The sequence below is a fragment of the Perissodus microlepis genome, chromosome 7, assembly GCF_051167445.1.
Source record: "Perissodus microlepis isolate ML-2025 ecotype Zambia chromosome 7, ASM5116744v1, whole genome shotgun sequence".
Lineage (NCBI taxonomy): Eukaryota > Metazoa > Chordata > Actinopteri > Cichliformes > Cichlidae > Perissodus > Perissodus microlepis.
The window spans coordinates 57,268,324-57,287,062 of NC_140467.1; the positions used below are offsets into that span (position 1 = coordinate 57,268,324).

Below are 18,739 nucleotides of genomic sequence, written 5' to 3' on the forward strand. Positions count from 1 at the left end.
CACACCCCAGTTTAAGGAAAATACTAACGCTAACAAGCTTGGGGTGTCTTTACTTAATTTATTTAAACCAACATAACTGACGATCCAACAGGAACTTACCCTTAAATAATCTGGTCTCTTCTCGGGACCATTTCTATTTTATTTTTGTAAATAAGGTTTTTAAAAAACAAATAAGTTCATAATATTCATAATATTCAGTTCATAGTTCATAATATTTTCTTTTAAGAGACAGTAGACATTCTTACTGTAATGGATCCTTTGCCAGCTGGCTTCCCATTGGCTAAGATCAGGGGTCTGTGAAGTTTCTTATTGGACACAATCTATTGGATAAGAGACAATCAGGACAACAATTATTTATTTTCGGAATTGAGAAAAAATCCACTTTAAAATACAGTCTGCATCTAATTGTAAGAATAAATTCCATCTAGTTCAGTTTATCCTATCCCTAATTCTCTAGACTATACCTGTAGTTATAAAGAATATACTTCAAACCAAAGAAGAAGAAATCATTCAGTACCACTCCCAGTGTGCAAACAAATGCTCCCAGGAAGTCGTGCTCGTCGAGCTGTGTGGCACACTTGTCTTCATCGAACATGGCAAAGCGAAGTTTCTGGATTTCTTCAAAGTGGTAGTCCACCTGGAACTTCACCCCAAACACTGGATTCAAGTTGTTCACAGCTGTTTCAGTGCGTCCCAACTAAAGGTCAAGAAACAAGGAGAGAAAAATGCTGTAAAAATTAAATAATTCCAGTATTGTCCCTTTTAACGTTTCACAAGCGTATCATAGTCCTGGTCCTGAACTATCGAGCTCTGTCCAGCGCTTGTTTTTAATTGATCATGACCTGGGTTATTCCTTCCTCAACAGAATGCTCTTGTGTCCTGTTGTCAGGTCTTCATCTCTCTGCTAAGTTGGTTTCTATTTTATTTTGGCAGTCCTCTGTGTTTTATCCTTAGTTTTACTTCCTTTGTTTTGTTATACCTCATTAGCCTCACCTCTTGTACCCAGTTGTTCCCTGTTATCCTGATTAGTCTTAGTGTGTCAGTTTGTAGAAAGAGCTTTGGTTGTCCTTTGTTGTGATATCTGTTATGATTTCCTGTGTGTCCTCTACCAGTTCGAGTCTTGAGTTTGGACCTTTTTTCCTTGTTCCTGTGTTTTGGATTGCTTTCTACCACCATTAACAAAGAGCTTTTTTTTAATCCTGCCTGTAGAGTCTGGTTTTGTGTAGGCACTACATTACCAAAATAGCTGCTCACCTGCATCTAACAGTCTCAAAGTCACCACAAAATCTAAGCTCCGTCCCTTTCAGCAAAACACAAGTGGCTAGTTTTTCCCTTGGTTTTCTGTCCATGTTCCTTAAACAAGACTTGAATGCCAAAATAATAGGTTAAAGTAACTGTGACTCTTCTGGTGTGGAAAACTGCAAGACTGGGTAGTCTCTGCAATCTTGCAACATGCGGCAATTTATACAGAAGGTTTGTAAATTCTTAATGAAAGCTTAAAAGACTAAAAATAAATGACTAGAAACATAATAATGAATTGAATTATTAGTATGAATACATGTAAATACTATCATACATAATCATCAATTTAACTTTTGAGTATTTAGTTGCAAAAGTTTAAATTATTAAAATTAAAATTAAAATTGGATTTTATTTTGGAATTTTACAAAGCTGCAAAAAACAAACAAACAAGTTTTTATATAGTATAAAAATATTACTGTTTGTGTTTACAAAAAGCAAAGTATGTACATGCATATGCAATTTAATAAAGTGATACTGATATGTATCTGGCAACTGTAACGCACCAAACGACTGTAAAATAGTTTGAGTCGCTACATATGCGTGTGTCTGTGTTTCTCCAATCTTTTTTACTCTAGAGATTCCAAGAGAATGATGTGTAGTCTTAACATTAGTTTTGACAAACACTTCTCTAAAAACATTTAATACTGAATGCATTAAACAAGAATCAGCCTCGGGCAACTCTTCAGCATCCCTGATTGTGACACCGGCGTGTCGTAAAGTCTGTGGCGCCCACTCGAAGCAAGGATTCCCCCCGATAACAAGATGCAGCTAAAAAAAACAAACAAACTTGGCCAGTGATGATCAAATCTGTGGGAGTGTGTTAGACAGAGACCCAACAATGTGCCTCCTACCTGCCATCCCCAGAATTACTATAGATTCCTATAAATATTATACCTTGGTCTGACGCTGGGTTGATAAAGAACAGCAGATTTATCTGAACTTTTAAAGTAGCCTGCTGCGGTGCTTTGTGGTAAATGTATCCTTAAACCAAAACAAAGTCCTAAAAAGCTGCAGCCGTCTGACAGCACTTTATCCAATTTAAGGGCCCTTTCCCCTAAAGCCATTGTTTTTGATGTTTCTCAATGCGCTGTGTTCTCATGGCCCCAAAGAGCTGTCCAGACAGCAGACAGATAAGAGGGTGTGGGTGCCTGAAAAGAGTGCTGTGAGAGTCATGTTCTTTGCTCTGACTCTTCTAAACCAGGTAGTTGACTGGCTCATCCCACGGCCGTGCTACTCTCCAGCCTGACTCACCCACGACACGTACAATCATTAAACGAGGTCACATATACTCAGCCTGTCACCACTGAATATAAAAGGCCTTAAAAAAGTTCAGCTCATTCCTATAATGGAGACGGGAGGGATGAAATGCAAACCACTTACAAAAATGCATCTAACCCTCTGCTGGTTCACAGGAAAGGAACAAACACTTTACACTGGATGTCTAGAATTTCAGTCTGGAGAATTTAAATTAAACTAACTGAACTTTGATACACACCAAAAAAGTGAAATTCTTTTTGAAAGGAAAACTCTTGTTGATGATCTTCAAACCTTCTAAACCTTTGGTGTCAAACACAAGGCCCAGGGGCCAAAATCAGCCGCCAATAACTCCAATCTGTCTCACTGAACGGATTTTGAAAATGTGAAGGAGGGTGTAAATTTTACACTTGTACAGTAGACGTATTTTCATAGGCTAATCTGTTTAATAATTGTATGCTGTTGTAATGCTGCTCCTTTGACATAAAGAGTCAGATAGCATCACATATTTGATTTGGCAGTTTTAAACCAGATACCCTTCCTGATACAACCCCAAAGGGGATTTGTGTCTCTAGCTGGAACTCAAACAGTGACCTTTAGTTTGCCAAGCAAATATGTCAACCATCAAACTATGGAGCCATCACTATTGCCCTATAGTGTCTAAGACCAGCCAAACATCGAACAGTTTTTTTCTTGAGCCCATTTCCCAACATCTAACACTTTTATTCATAGTAACATTTACTGAAGGCACATCTAGACAGTTTATTAACCTCAAAATAATCTCCATTTCTGCAGAATCCTGGTGTATTTTCTATTCACCAGCCTTTACTCAAAAACCCCTGCAGCAAACAGCAGTACCACCATCTATTACTTAGCTGTTCTTATGCAATTACACCTTCTTCTTTCATCTTTATTTCCTGCAACAGTTGTAGAGAAATGAATTCCTTGATCCTGACGGGTCCCAGTGGTTGCATACGATCTTCCAATGTTCATATATATTGTATATACTCCTTTCACTATTCTTGTTTGCTATTTATTCCTGATGTCTTTACTATTTACATTTTATTTATATTTATATTTTATTTTAATTCTGTCCAGTACATGTACAATGACAATAAAGGGCTATTCTATTCTATTCTATTCTATTCTATTCTATTCTATAAAATGTACCTTTCTTGTGCTACTGTGAATGCTTTTATCTAAGATACATTTCTCTCTGACTGTAGGTAATGATATTAGTACAGAACTGAGATACTCCAGCAGGAAAAAGGTTTTAACTTCACCCTGCTACCGGTGCTTGCAGCACTTATCCATCTGTCTGACTCATGGGAAGGCAGCAGTGGAGAATGGCTGCACTTCGTAGCCTAAAAACTCATATTATTGGGACATCACAGCACGCCAGCAGGCTAAAATCTCATAGCAGTGCCTCTGTGGATTTGATCCTGGTTCACTGAGCTTTAGAAATGAATCAGATCCCTCTGGCACTTCGTGCCTCCTTTCTTTCTTATCTGTTTATGTTTACTACTAGATAAAAAAGAAAAACAACAATACAGGTCACTGAGATTACTTCAGATAGAGGCACTGCCCGCTGCAGGAAAAATTAAGCTGTAGAACTGCAGCTGGAAGAAACAGGTACAGGAAGAAAAGTACAGGTACTGATAGGGTTATGATAGATGAATAAATAGACTTTGAACAAAGCAAATGCAATGGATGTGCATCCTGCAGCTTAATCTATAGTGAGTTAAAGGAATTTAGAAGCAATCTGTTATAAGTGTTCGTGCCTTAGATTTGAGTGGACACTTTTATTTTTTTCATTCAGCAGACAGGGAGAACCGCCCCCAACAACCCCCACCCCAAAACATAACAAGGACACTTCAGCCCAACAGCTCAATACCAAGATGTTGAATCAATGAAACAAACCAAAGCGGCTCTAAAGACATCGGTGATGATGTTGCTAATAAATAATCACTAGGACCAGCCTACAGCACCAAAACAATCTCTGCTAAACACTGACAACTGGCAGGTGCAAAAATGTACCAGTGAAAGTGTGCTTTGGCTTTACAGTTTAAATTTAATGTGTTATAACCATAAAAAATGCAACACAGTGGCTGTCAGCAAAAGTTACTTATTTAGTCATCAGCTACAACAATTTTAATATAATTTGCGAGTCTTCTTTGTGTCCCGAATCATGTCCAAAGTTCACTTTCCTTTAAGCTTCAGTCTGTATACCACCATTTACTGAGACTTCTAAATATCCCGTGTTTATTGTGCCCTCACTAACTTTGTTGTTATGGGTTACTGAGCTGAAAGTCTGAGTTTTCAGTGTCTCTTTGAACATGGCTTGATCACCATGGTAACTTGTGCTTACTGCATAACCCGATCTGGAGCAGATTATGTTCAGCTTCAGTTTAAAATAGTCTGGCGCACAACATTTTCAGTCATTCAGTCTATTTACAGATGATACGAAGGAGCCTTTACCGCCGCTGAAATAATATTCTAGCAATGAGTGTTTTCATGTTATGCAAAAGAAAAAAAAAGAAAGAAAAAATCTAATTTTCTGCTCTTACCTTTGATATGTGTAATTACATATCAAATATTCTGGGGAGTCCTTAATCATTTACGAGTGGAAAATTCAAAACAATACTCTGGTGTGGAAAGTTTTAAACATAATATTAATCATACACTTGTATGAACTGACTGTCCGTGTGCTGGATTTCTATTCTTTTGATCGAACAGCTAAATTTAATAACTTAGGAGTTTAAATTACTGGAAACTTGGAACTCTGGGGACTAATCGTAGAGCTTTGAAGTTGTGATAAATGTAGAGGTGTGTTTATTTTTTAAGACACATTTGTAATATTCTTATAACGTATTTAAAGATGAAAATTACTACAAAATGTCAGTTATATGGGGCTTAATGTGAACCACACCATTCACACATCACACAGTGATTTAATGCACTTAAAATCACAACATTTATTAGCCTATATGTTGGTATCTAATGATACAGAATTATAAACATCTGCAACAGGCCAGTTTACATTGGAATGAATTATAACAAAACTTACTGTTGAGTATCATTTAGTATCACAAATGTAGATCTAATAAATAAGGCTGCATTTACTGCAGAGGACTGTTAGATTTTTAAACCCTCTGGTTTGAATATGCCACTGCCTGTGAGTTCTCACTTACAGTGTTACAGGCTTATATCTGGGTTTATAACACGTGTTGAGATTAGTATTGGGATTTGGAGTTGGAAGCTCGGAGAAAAAAAATCCTTGGATTTAGAAAATAGCCTCAGTAGTGTGATACTTGGGTGCCACATCATTTACATAGCTGAGATCCATATTTCTGTAGACCTATCACATTCTTCAAAGACTTTCTAACACTAACTTTGGCTGCTATCTCCCATTTATGGCTACAGTCATTCACTTTCTTTTGCCTTCTTCTTGTTCTGTCGCTCATTCATGTCATCACCTCGCTGTCTTTCTCTCCTCCTCCTCCTCGTCCTCCTGTCTTTCTCTGGATAATTTTCCCCTCGCCTTCTGCTGCACCCTTTTCTCATCTCCCTCTCTCGCACCTCCTCGTTCTCACACTCTTACCCTTTCGTACCCACTTTTTCTCTCTTTCCCCTCCCTGATGGACCCAGCTGCTTCTCACACCTCTAGCTCACAAGACAGACGAAGACAGACAAGAGACTGAGACACGGAGACCTAGAGAGGGGAAGGCTGGCGACAGGAACGAGAAAGACAATCAGAGAAAAAAGCTGAAAGGAACAGGAGGAGATCAGAGAAGTGAGAAAGCTGAGCGTGAGTAAAACAGCGAGCTGTGGATAATATCCGCGAAAAGGTTCGGGCCTCATTTCGCCTCCTCCATCGTTGCCTCACTCTAGGAGCACTAAGCTTTTGTTTCCCTTCCCGTTGCTATGGTAACTGTTGGCAATTTCACATCGGAGCCACATGCCCTGCTGACCGACAGCTAGCTGCAACCCGAGGCACTCGCCTACACACAAAGACATACACACATACACAAAAAACCCAGATTGCTCTGTTGACCAGCTGTTAGCTGCAGAAGCATCAAAGCAGGAGCCTGCACACACCAAAACTTCATCACCGTCTTCCTCTTGAGCATTTTCAACTTGTTTCCTCAGTGGGTCTACATGGATAGACCATGTATGATCAGGACACATGACAGCCACTTCCTAGCAGTGAATGCACAAAATATTAACAGTGCTGTTCCGACATAATACGGACTTTGAACAAGTGAGCTGGTAGTTTAAACGCCATCAAATGTCCGTTCCAACTGCGATGGTCAGTCGTCTCCATCACATGCCCCGTGTTTCTGGAAATCTTCAAAACAGATGTTTGCTAAACTGCTCTGTTTAGAAATATAGTAGCTGGCAATGATTCTGTCTATTGATTTTCGCGAGCAGTGTGCTGGAGTCTTGAAAATGGCTTCATGATTATCACCATCTTCTCATGTTGGACCTCTGCACCGACGCTTCAAACCTGACTCAAGCTCACAGCAACAGTCGACGTGCACTGTGTACTTTTACTGCGCCTCAAGTGCACTTAAAGTGAATTAGTATTGACTTCACAAAGCTGGATGAAGCATTTGAAGACCTGTTAATATAAATTAACCCAAGAAAAATACATAATTACCATGAACTGAGAACTATATAAAAATAGCTAACAAACAGCAAAACCAACTGACCAAGATCTGATACAAAATACAGTCACAATATCAAAGCTGAATCAAACCGACTGGAATTTAGCAACAGAGTTGCTGCACTTCAGTTTTGGCGTCAACCTATTACCCCAGTTGTTGCTATTTGCAGGAAACAACCCAAACGAGCCAGGCTTGCCCTAATCACAATCATACTACTGTTCTAATAATGTTCTCCTAGCATTTTGTTTGCCTTAGCAAACCATTTCAATGAGCTTTTGGGAAAACGTATTTACACATATTTGTACCATTAACTCCTTCCCCTCATTCAGCGGGGCACTTTATACTGCGGCAGATAAATTAAAGGTGCATCAAAGCTACTGAGCTAAGATCTGTTTCTTCTGCTTTGGACTCTCCAGCTGTCCATAAAGCCGAAGCAGAGAAGAAGAATTAGCAGCTGATTTCAAACCAGTAACTTTCTGCTTTGAGTCATGAGCACACATCAGTGAGAGCCTCTACTGACCAGAAAGGATTTCAGTATGGCTGTAAGGCAGTTGTTTACTTCTCTGTTAGTTTTCTTGTCAACGGTAAAAACCAACAACAACAAAAACGAAGGTATAATCACTTCTTTACGCTGTCTGGACCTGTGCTCTGGTTTAAAGAGTATAAAGTGATGTTTTATGCCATTCAACTAGACTTCAGTGCCATCTTGTAATAGGTACAAGGAACAGGTGAGTGAATGAGATGTACATACTAACACAGTCAAAATGATTAAAACCACCTGAGTGGCTTTATCCCCAATGGGCATTTCTCATCACTGGTATGGACCACCAAGCCACTATACACATAGTTACCAGTTTCTGACTTATAAATGCAGGTGTTTCCAAATCTATGTCAAAAAAATAACACTAGAGGCCTTAAAATCCAATGAACAGCTAATGCAACAGCCAAAGGCATTCGTTTTCCACTGCCTGTTCAATAAAGATACACGTAGCCACCATGATACCACGCGCTGGTTGGTAAAGGTCACAGTAAAGTCTCAACCTAAGCATTTTCAAAATCAATACCTCAGCTTTATGAAATCTGACTATGAAACTTAGGGCAGTGACTGACAAGTAGTTAGCCTGGCAAGGAGCAAAGGAGCTGATGGATGTTTTCCTGTAAATTTCTACACAACTGGATGTCATTAGAAAGAATGCTTCACTTTTTACAGCTAAATGCTTTTCTAGTTAATTTTTGATGATCTCAAAGCATTTTTAATCCTCAATTTACCAGTTATTGAGTGTTAAAGTGAAGTAAGCTTGTCAAATTGTAAACATTTCTCTTATATTCTGTGAACACATTCCTTTTCCATTCCAGGCAACTCAAACGCAGCAACAGAAAGCCACACTTCTAATTGGAAATATGGCTTTCACTTCAGTTTAACCCTGTACCTTTAAGAGAAATGTCATCAGTAGCAGATTTTGGTGTTTCCCCTTATTTGGTGCTTTTCCAAAGTTCAAATCAGAAAAAATTATTTGTTTAACATGATGATGCATCCTCGTGAAACCTGAGATTTTATGGCAATGATTTAAAAATGTCAAACATGTATTACTGACTCTCTTTCCTGTTTTTGTGCCTTTGCCCGAGTCTACACTACTTGTCTTAGATTGGAATGCCGCTCATAAATCTTGCAACATCCTATTGGGCTCAGCATGCCATGGCTGATGCCAGATGGTCAAGACATCATGACTTTGGATCTGACTCACAACCTATAGGCTCTTCCTGCAGAGTATCATAGACTACAAACAAAACCTTCTGGTTCCCTTTCCTCGAGGAGCCAGCATGGTGGATGTAACCTTAAAAGCACTTCTTAGAATTATTCAAATTTTCCATCCTCCCCTCAATCTTTTTATTTCTGCACTTTAATCTTCTCTCTCCACCTCCCAGGAGTCGCTATACACAGTGTGAGGAAGCGCCAACATGGGTTTGACTACTTATGATCTTAACAGTAATATATCAACTCTCTGTTCAGCCTTTCCTCTTCAGTCTGCCATTCCATTCTTCATTGATTCTGCACCATTAAAACAAAACAATCCTCTCATTTCTCATGTCATTTTCTGTAGTCTTTCTCATCACTTGTTCATAAAGGTGTGGGAAACAAATTTCCCACACGTGGGACTAATAAAGGTTATCTTATCTTATAAAGGATGTATGTCTCTCCATCCTTTACTGTACCTCCACCCAGTTTCCATCCACTTCGTGGAAGAGAACGCAGAATGGATCCGACTTGGAGGCTACATCTCGATCTAGCAGGCTGGACGCGGTGACCGACAACTCCACCCGAGTGACACAGTGCTGAGGTCCGACACTGCGCTTCTGGCCATCAGTGGCCAAGCCCAGTGTGTAGGCCATGGTCACACCTGATCACCCTGAAGGAAAGCAAACAGGCAGAAGTAGACAAAAAGACTTTTAGTTTCATACTTCTTGACACTTAACCAAATATGTCATCCTGTCGATTGACAAAAAAAGATAAAACAGAGCTGCTGTGATTATTAATAACAAATCTCAGCACATTCTCAGCTTGTGCAATGAGAATATGTGCAGTGATATCATGACAGTGAACTAAAACTCTCTGTATTATGTGCAGTTAGCTGGTGGAAACATAACACCTGAAGATGCTACTTTTGGCTCTGTGAAGTGGTGAGGGTTATTTTTTCACAGACTAAATGAATTTATCCTCTGCAGAGTACCATCATAGCAGAGCTGTTACAGCCTGCATCACAGCATAGGCGCACATTCACTCACATTCCTATAAACACCTTCTTCTGTACTTTTTCTGCATAAGTGTTTTCTTTCTAACATTCACTGTGTGATGGGAGCATCAGAGAGCAACCAAAGGATATCTGGCATATCAACCACCAACCTTTTGGTTTCTAGATGACCTGCTATACCTCCTGAGCTGCAGCCACCCGGAATAGAACATAGAAAATATATCATATGTTTAAAATGAGAAAATGTACTATTTTAAGACAGCATTAAGGTCATTATGAAATTGCTGACAGCAACACAACAGTGTATAAATGTCTGGGAACTGAGGAGACCTGCTGCTGGACTTTTGGGAGAGGCAAGCCATCCCATTTTTGTTTGATATAGGATTCTAGCTGCTCAGCAGCACTGGATCTCTGTTGTATGTTTTCTTTGCACTAAATTTTTCCAACAGCTAAATGGTCTGGACTGTAGGCAGGTCAGTTTAACACCCGAGCTCTTATACTGTGCTGTTGGAGTAGCTGTGGTTGGGCTTTATCTTGCTGAAATATGCAAGGCCTTGCCTGAAAAAGGGGTCGACTGGATGCGGCCATATGTTGATCTAAAACCTTTATACATCTTTCAGCATGGGCACATTGCTAACTCCATAGGCACTAATGCACCACCCTAACATACAAGATACAGGCTTTTGACTCGAGTTGGTCCAAGGTGCAAGCTTGATGATCCCTCTCCTCTTTGGTCCATGTTTTCCAAACAGAATTTCTGTGTTAACAGTGGAAGTGTTCCCGAGCCCTTTAGATGATTTCCATGACAGAATCATGCCCACTTTAAATGCAGTACCAGAGGATTACAGGCATTAAATAATGTTTTCCAGACTTGTCCCTTGTGCACAGAGATTTCTCTAGATTCTCTTTTGATGATATTATGTACTGTAGGTGAGGAGATATTCAAAGTCTGAAATATGCTGAAAATTGTTCCATAATTTGTGAAGATAGTTTTTTGCAGATTGTTGAACCTTGTCCCATCGTTACTTGTTCTTTTTATACCCCATCATCTTACTGACCTGTTGCCACTTAACCCAATTAGTCACAAAATGTTCCTCCAGCTGTTTCTTTTTAGTGCCACTTACTTTAACGGCCTTTTGTTTTTTTTAAATGTGTTGCTGCCATCAAATTCAAAGTGACCTTATACATCTTAAAATGACACATTTTCTCAGTTTAAATATTTGATATGTTTTCTACATGCAACTGTGAATAAAACATGTGTTTATGAGCTTTGCAAATCACTGCGTTAACACCGGTGAACACAGGTATATCTGATAAAACTAAGTTATGGTCCTGTTCTATTTAGCATGTTGATGCCATTCTTGTCAGTGAGCATACACAATGCCAGCACCTCATCCAAATGGAACAGAGCCATAATTAGAGTTATTAATTACACCTGTGTTTACCCTGAGCCAAAATGGCTGCTCAGTAAATGGACAATTAATTAGACCAAACTAAAACAGAGTGCAGGTACAGAAACTGGCTGAAACATTACCGAGGCTTAAAATGACAGAAACAGATGTGCAGAGATTTTCCTGTTAGGCTGTCATGAAAAAAAGATAAACAGCCAATATCAATATTATTCATAACCTATGGTCACCATCAGGTCAAAAGTATCTGCCAGTGCCACGAAGAGTGAGTAAATAAATGTGCTACTCTCATGTAATGTAAATGTAAACAACTGTAGGTTGCTGTTATATACACACAGATGGCTGGTGTCCAGGATAAACCGCAGTTTCCTTGACGTAACTCTAACAGACAAGCATGTGCATGTGCTCATCTTACGCTGTATCCAACCAAATCCTAAATTACTGGAGACACCGCTGAGGAGAGAACACGAGACGCTCCCAACACCCTGGGTGTCTGTATCTGTTGCCACGCAGAGAGCACAATTACAGAAATCAGTGTTTGACATTTGTCGAATGGAAGTAACATTTTAATGTCACAGTGATATCTAACGAAATGAGTGGAAGTTTACCCAGATAACAGAATTAGTAAATCCCCATTACATCAGATCACCTTGAGAATTCGGTTAATCACACAAATGGTTCTGTTTGGCTAAAAATACCCAATGAGTACAAATAAAACAACACTGGTGTAAAAAAAAAATCCACTGGGGGCATTATGAGAGTCAGAGTTACCCTGTGATAAGCCCAATGATACCCAGGATTAAGCACTGCAAAGACACACACACACACACACACACACACGCTGCCCTGAGCCCAGATCAAAGCCATTACCTCTAAACTAAAGAAGCCTCAGGCTAGGAAAGGAAAAAACAGAAAGAGGGAATACACACACACACACACACACACACACACACACACACACACACACACACACATCTTGAAACAATTGCTGAGTTTAGTAAAAAATGTTGTGAACATATTCTCAGTGGTACTGCATTTGAAATAATTCCCAGGTGGCTTTAAGGACAATACAAACAGCACCGCACCCGCGTCCAGATCAGTGGTTTTGTTCTCACAGCGGCATGCTAAAGGGATGCTGTCTGTTGCTAAGATACTAATGTGTCATAAGCAGCGTGCTCCTCCCGCTCAGCTCCACTGTGATGTCACACTGGTAGTGGTGATGCACTGAAAATACCAGTGCAACATTTTCATTCACTCACTTCAGCATTCATAGGTGGAGAAAAACGTGTTTTGACTGGCTCAACTACTTTTACTCACTCGGTCATTGTTCATGGTCTCAGTGGCAGTCTCCTGTATTTATAGATGCTATTAACAACTCCAGTGCGAGAAGGAGCAGAGAGTGGGATAAATCCAGCTTCAAGCAGACACCTGCTCCATCCCTTATATAGAAGTCTGAATGATTAAGATTAAAAAGACATCACAGATTGCCAAATAGCATTATCAAAGAAAACATGGCTTCATGAAGTATGCTACATTGCACCAGAGCAGCTTTAAAAGGTGTCCAGTATATTGCTCAAGTGAACTGTGCTGCACTTTAACTGGATTCAGGATAGGTCCGCAATATTTTAGACATCAGGGGGGAAAAACAGGATGAATGTTTTCTAAAAGCAACTGAACCTCACAAAACTGCATGTTTCTTGTACTGTGGGTCTAAAAAACCTAGAGCTGCTATTGCATCATTTTTGGCTACATGATGCACTTTGTGTATGAGTGCACTGTAGAAAGAAAACACAAACAAAAGCCAGGTTTAGGTGCAGGCCTCTGACTGTACTGACCGTGCCAAAAAGCTTCACACCTGCTCACACCTGCAGGATGGGCAGGCAGCTTAAAGTGACTGACTGAGGCGGAAAAAGCATGGAAGCAGATGCCAACTTGTTAATACTAGCGGAAGGATCAGCACGCTTTAAGTGTAATTACAAGATCGGTGAGCCATATTGGTGCCAAAGTGGCCAACATCAGTGAAGAGTAGACTCCAGATCTGAATGAAGGAGAGAGATGTGCCAACTTGACCATTAAAACTCTCTTTCACACACACAAACACAACACCTGTCTATTCTGTACCATATTTCCTGTGATATATTTTTGGTCCTACATGAAAGGTGCTCGCCAAACATGACATCTTCCCCACATCCTTCCGTAATTAACCTCCAAGAGAAGCACACCGACTGTACATTTTGGCTGCAAGGGTTATTTTTGCGTCTTAGAAGCTCCCCGGTTCCCCTTTGACTCGGGAGCTGCTGTCAGATCTCTTCTTCTAATGTAAACCCAACAGGAAAATGTGAAACCGACTCACCTCGGTAAATGACGAACAACTTCTCCGCCGCTTTTCACTTAAAAAGATCTTTAAGTGCTGCGCACAGTGAAGAGAGAGGAAAAGCAGAGCCAATTTTCCTATAAAGGAGTGAAAGCTGAGGTTAACATTTTTTTATTATTAATTTTTTTTTTTAACCGGAGTATCCTGGAAGGCGCAACAGTGTGTGAACACAAACCATCCTCGTAGCCTGGACTGTGCTCTCTGCGCCCGGCCACTGAAGGACGGAGTTTAATAAAGCCAACAGTGGTGGCCTCACAACGGAAGTACGACAAACTCACTCCCAAAACAAAAGCGGAAGAGTCAAGCAGAAAAAACTACTTCCGGTTAGTTATTCATGAGCGATCAGTGTCTATATTTTCCATAAAATTACAGAACAGGGAAAAGATGCATATTTTTTTTTACCCTAGTTAATACGGGGAATGCATTTATTCCACATTTAACACATTTTTTTCAATTATTTATTTATTTTTTAACTTACTAAGTACTTAGTTTATCTCTAAAACATGAATTTAATCTTCTTCCTTGTGAATAGTACAGACATCAGGCCCCAAGTTTGTTCACTTTCTTTTAACACTACAGCCACATTAGATGTAAAATAAGGCTATTTACAGTACTCAAAAGCACGAAAGAATCAGCACTTTAAAGCATTATTTTGAAAGTATTTCCCAATGTTTTATGCTTCTGCTAAACGCAGCAAAGTCAAAGCATGTACATCTGCATGCGCAGTATTTTATGTGTTATGTATTCAGTCTTATTTTAGTTTCCATTGTTATTTAGTTTAATGTCAATTATATGTAAATTACCCTTGTAAAAGTTTACATCTTTAGTCACATTTGCATGTTTTTATGTGCTGCGTGTAAGCACGCCCACAGTTTCACAGTCTCGTGGATCCTGGGGTATACACAACATTTTTCTGATAATTTCATATGAACATTGTGCAAGAATAGCAAGCAAAGCAAATCCATCTTCTACGGAGAGAAATTTGCCTCCAAAGGGTTGCAAATGCGTACGATATGATCCACAAGCGTAAACTAACCTTCACAAATGTTTACAATGATTTGTGTCTAACTTTTTAAGGACTCACGAGTGCTTCAATCCACACACAAACACCTGAAGTGAAAGGACCCAAGTTTTGGTAATCCTCATGCAGCCCATTCTGCAGTACCACTGTTAACCACAAGAGGGCGGAAAGCGAACATAAATTATAACATTTCACTGACGTCCACAGCTGCGAACGCAGCTGTTGGTGCCGCTGACAAGGAAACAGGAGAGGTATAAATTGTGCTTTCCACAATGAGCAGGACGTAAGATGACCTAATCTACACCAAAAAGATGTAAAGACAAAGCATAAAGCAATCAGGTATCAACTTTTAATTGTTGACATTGAGAACAAACCAGAATTTTTTTAAGTTGTATATTATAGTTGAGGTGCATATTTTTGTATTAGACTTTATTTAGCTGGCATGTATTGCTAGAGCAGATTTGGTTGAGTTTGTGCTTTGTTGATCTGTTTAAATTTAACATCATACTTTATAAACCGCTGACATAACAAAAAATAGAAACTCAATTTAAAGTTTTCTAATTAGCAGGTGACATCTTAATGCAACTCATAGTCAGGGAATATCAAAAGTATCTGCAATTTTTCTGTCAAGCACAACCTGCACACAAACCTTTCAAAAACTATATTTAACAGATAAGCAATTTTAAATCCTTTCAGTAACAGCCAGTGTTGCTCCAAAAATCAAAGGAAAAATAAAAACAAAACAAAACAAAAAAACGGACAATTACACACAGGAAAAGAGAAAGGAATAAGGTGCATTACATTCGGAAATCAAAGCATCAACATGACTTTAGAAAGTCAGAAATACAACTGGTGTGACCTGCAAAAGTTACAGTATCTTCTTTTGGTCACAAAGCAAATACATTCCTATAAAAATATTTATTTTTAAAAATTTTAACCCCGATTCAATCACAGCTCAATAAATACATACAATTTCTTGTGTCCTCCTATCATAAACAGCAGAAATAAATACGCACACTGGATAGAGACCACGACCTAGAGTGACCATAGGAGCAGGTAACTCTTCTTTTACTGTGACTTTGTGATTTCTTGTGTTTTCAGTAATGTGGCCTCTAATTATTGTAAACATTCCACAATGTAAATTGACTCCTTGTATCAGAGTCTGCAAAGATATATTCATCATTTCCTCACAGGAAAATAACACAGTGTGGCCTTTATTTTCACAGCAGTTTGGGAGCTCAGTGGTGTGCTACTGAAAGGCGGGGCTCAACACAGGTTTAGTGATTTCACACTTTTTTAAGTGCATACATAAGTTAGTGTAATCTTTTATAAAAGCCATCTTTAATGTACTTTGTGACTTTTTCTAACTTTATTGTAACAAGTTTGAAATGATCCTGTCATATGGGAAATACTGTAGTCCCGTTATAACAGTAAAATATTATCTGTTCAATTCAGTAGGGAAGAATTTAGTCATGAGTGTGACACATTAGTTAAAACTGAACAGGCGGGGCCTGCTTTGTTTATGTGTGTGTTTTTCCTTTCTCCCAGGAATTCAATGATAAAACAGGAAGCAGCTGGCCAGTCTCTCAGCATCACTCACTTGGGTGTCCTCGCCCACCTACTCGCCCGCCTGGGAAGGTGATGACAGTACACCCTGAGCCCTAAAAAAAACTAATTCTACTGCTGATTATTACGACTCATTACAAAAGTAAGTGTGTTATTTCAGTGGCTTTGAAGAAAACACTTTTTGTTCAAAATCTAGTGTGGTGTTCTACTGATCAGCTGAGCGTGCCACCTCTCCCAATTTGTGTCCATAAACCTCTTTGTGTGCTCCCCTGTTAATCTGACAGCAGCTTTTGAAAAAAAGGTTTCAGTGACTTCCACCCGTCTCCTGCTTTGTGAAACCAAAGGCCAATCAGAGCAAAGTCAGGGATTTAAATAGTTTCAAAAATACATTATTTTTTCTTGTTCTAACAAACTTATTTCAACTGTACAGCCGTGTTTCAATAGAGCAGCACTTAGAAAAAAACCCCCAAAACACTTCAAGCAAAAAAAAAAAAAAAAAATTCTCACAGATTTTTAAGTCAGTGTTGGCAGAAGAAGTACTGGACTGTTCGTCTGCACTGGTGCTGATGAACTGGAATTGTGCTTGTCAACTGTCAAGCAGTGCAGATCATATCAGGTGGAAGAGAAATTCATCCTCCTGTCCCTTAGACCGAGCCTATGGACATCACCCTCAGAGATTTTGTTCTTCCAGAGTCTGAAACCAAGTTTAATAACTTATAAAGGCCAGAACACTACCACAACATTAGAAATTAATAAGGTTTCCTTGGATAATGCAGGTCTAGCAGTGCAGGAAGTTTACCTGATGAGTTGCAGAGCAGGGCAGAACCTTAAGGCTTTAAGCAGGGCCTCCGCTCCAGAAACACTCAAGCTGTTGCACTCGAGACTGTGAGATATAAACACTTAATCTCTCATGTACTGAGACAAGAGTTGTTTTCCTTATTGGTTTTATAAATATAAGAAAGCCTAAATGAAAAGTGGAATGAAAAAAGCAAAACTCTTGCAGTTGCGGGTCTTTATGTGTGTGTTTTACTCACTCTATCTGAGTCAGCGTATGACAGAAAGGCAAAACCCTGGCCACTTCCAGTGCCACTTCATCACGACAGTTATTCCAACCCAGACTAGACAGACACCAAGACACAGAGAGAGAGGTTTAATGAACAGAAGCTGAAGCATCACGCAAAAATGTTATCCTAAGATGCGAATATCATAAATTACTTTTAATTAAAAACTAGAGTGTTATGTACAACAATACCTTAAATAATTAAATAATCAATTCCTTAAAATGTGTGGTGCTGTGTAAAATGTAGGCAAAAACAGAATGAAATGATCTGCAGAGTTCATAAATCCATATTCTGTTCATAAGTGGCAATAGAAAACATCCAGTGTTTAAACTGAGAAAAATATTTACTCATTTTGTATTTGATGGGGTCACAGTGTCTCAGAAAAGCTGGGACAAGGGCAACAAAAGGGTGGAAAAGAAAGTGGCATTATAAAGAAACACGTGGAGACCATTTAGCAAATAATTAGGTTAATATGCAATGGGTTGGTCACATAGTGGGGTTGAACAGAGGCTGAACAATCTGCAATAAAAAAAAGCCTGAATATCTTCTCATACAGTGCATGACATCATCAGAAAGATTGAGTAGATTTGGAGAAATCCCTGTGTGCAAGGGACAAGGCCAAACATCAGTATTGGATGCCTGTGATCTTTGTTCCCTCGGATGGAAATGCATTAAAAACAGGCATGATTCTCTCACAGAACTCCCTCGGGAATACTTCCAGAAATCACTGTTTGTGATTCATCCACAAGTGCAAGTTAGTGCATGTAAAGAAGAAGCCATATGTGATCATAGTAACTTTAAAAGGAGCTAATATTTTTCTTAAATGCTACATTTCAGTTTAAACCTTTAATGTGTTTTCTATTTTCTATTGTGAATAAAACACGAGTTTACAAGATTGACAAATCATTACATACAGTGTGTGCCAACTCTTATAGAACTCACATGTCCATGAGTAGAACACAGAACACCACCAGATTATTAAATGTTTGATCACTTTGCTTTATCTTACCCAACTTCTTGTATGAGGGGACAGTGAGCCAGACTGGCTACAACAGGACGCAGCTCTGAAGTCCCAACAGAGGTCAGGCTGAATTATTGTGCAAAAGACAAAAAACAATCAGTAAGTGTAGTCACCTGTGTCAGCTGTGATTCTGAAAATAATCAAAGCAAATGAGTCTTACTTAATCTTTTTGAGGTTCTTCATGCACATTATGGCTTTGGAAAGGCTATCGGCACCTTCATGGTCAATGTGGTTGAGCGAAATGCTATAAGTGACACAGAAATACAGAAGAACAAAAAGGCTGAATAAGTGAGGGGAGAAACACATATCAATAA

The 18,739-nt window shown here is 39.1% G+C and overlaps 2 protein-coding genes across 3 annotated transcripts in view; both read right to left on the bottom strand.

Annotated features, from left to right (window-relative positions):
• cpne2 (copine II) overlaps positions 1-14,026 on the bottom strand; it is a 57,389-nt gene extending 43,363 nt beyond the window's left edge. Inside the window, exons 1-5 of the mRNA XM_084936220.1 lie at positions 13,932-14,026; positions 13,736-13,833; positions 9,438-9,631; positions 518-697; positions 246-320 (exon numbers count right to left, since the gene is read on the bottom strand). Coding sequence (XP_084792346.1) covers positions 246-320; positions 518-697; positions 9,438-9,614 — 432 coding nt within the window. The 5' untranslated portion in view covers positions 9,615-9,631; positions 13,736-13,833; positions 13,932-14,026. The remainder of the gene's footprint in view (positions 1-245; positions 321-517; positions 698-9,437; positions 9,632-13,735; positions 13,834-13,931) is intronic.
• An 817-nt stretch (positions 14,027-14,843) lies between these two features.
• The window catches only part of nlrc5 (NLR family, CARD domain containing 5), a 36,014-nt gene continuing 32,118 nt past the window's right edge, over positions 14,844-18,739 (bottom strand). For both annotated transcript variants that reach the window (XM_084936223.1, XM_084936222.1), the window contains 5 exons: positions 18,586-18,669; positions 18,414-18,491; positions 17,378-17,461; positions 17,143-17,226; positions 14,844-17,037 (listed from right to left, as the gene is read on the bottom strand). In XM_084936223.1, coding sequence (XP_084792349.1) covers positions 16,956-17,037; positions 17,143-17,226; positions 17,378-17,461; positions 18,414-18,491; positions 18,586-18,669 — 412 coding nt within the window. In that variant the 3' untranslated portion in view covers positions 14,844-16,955. The remainder of the gene's footprint in view (positions 17,038-17,142; positions 17,227-17,377; positions 17,462-18,413; positions 18,492-18,585; positions 18,670-18,739) is intronic.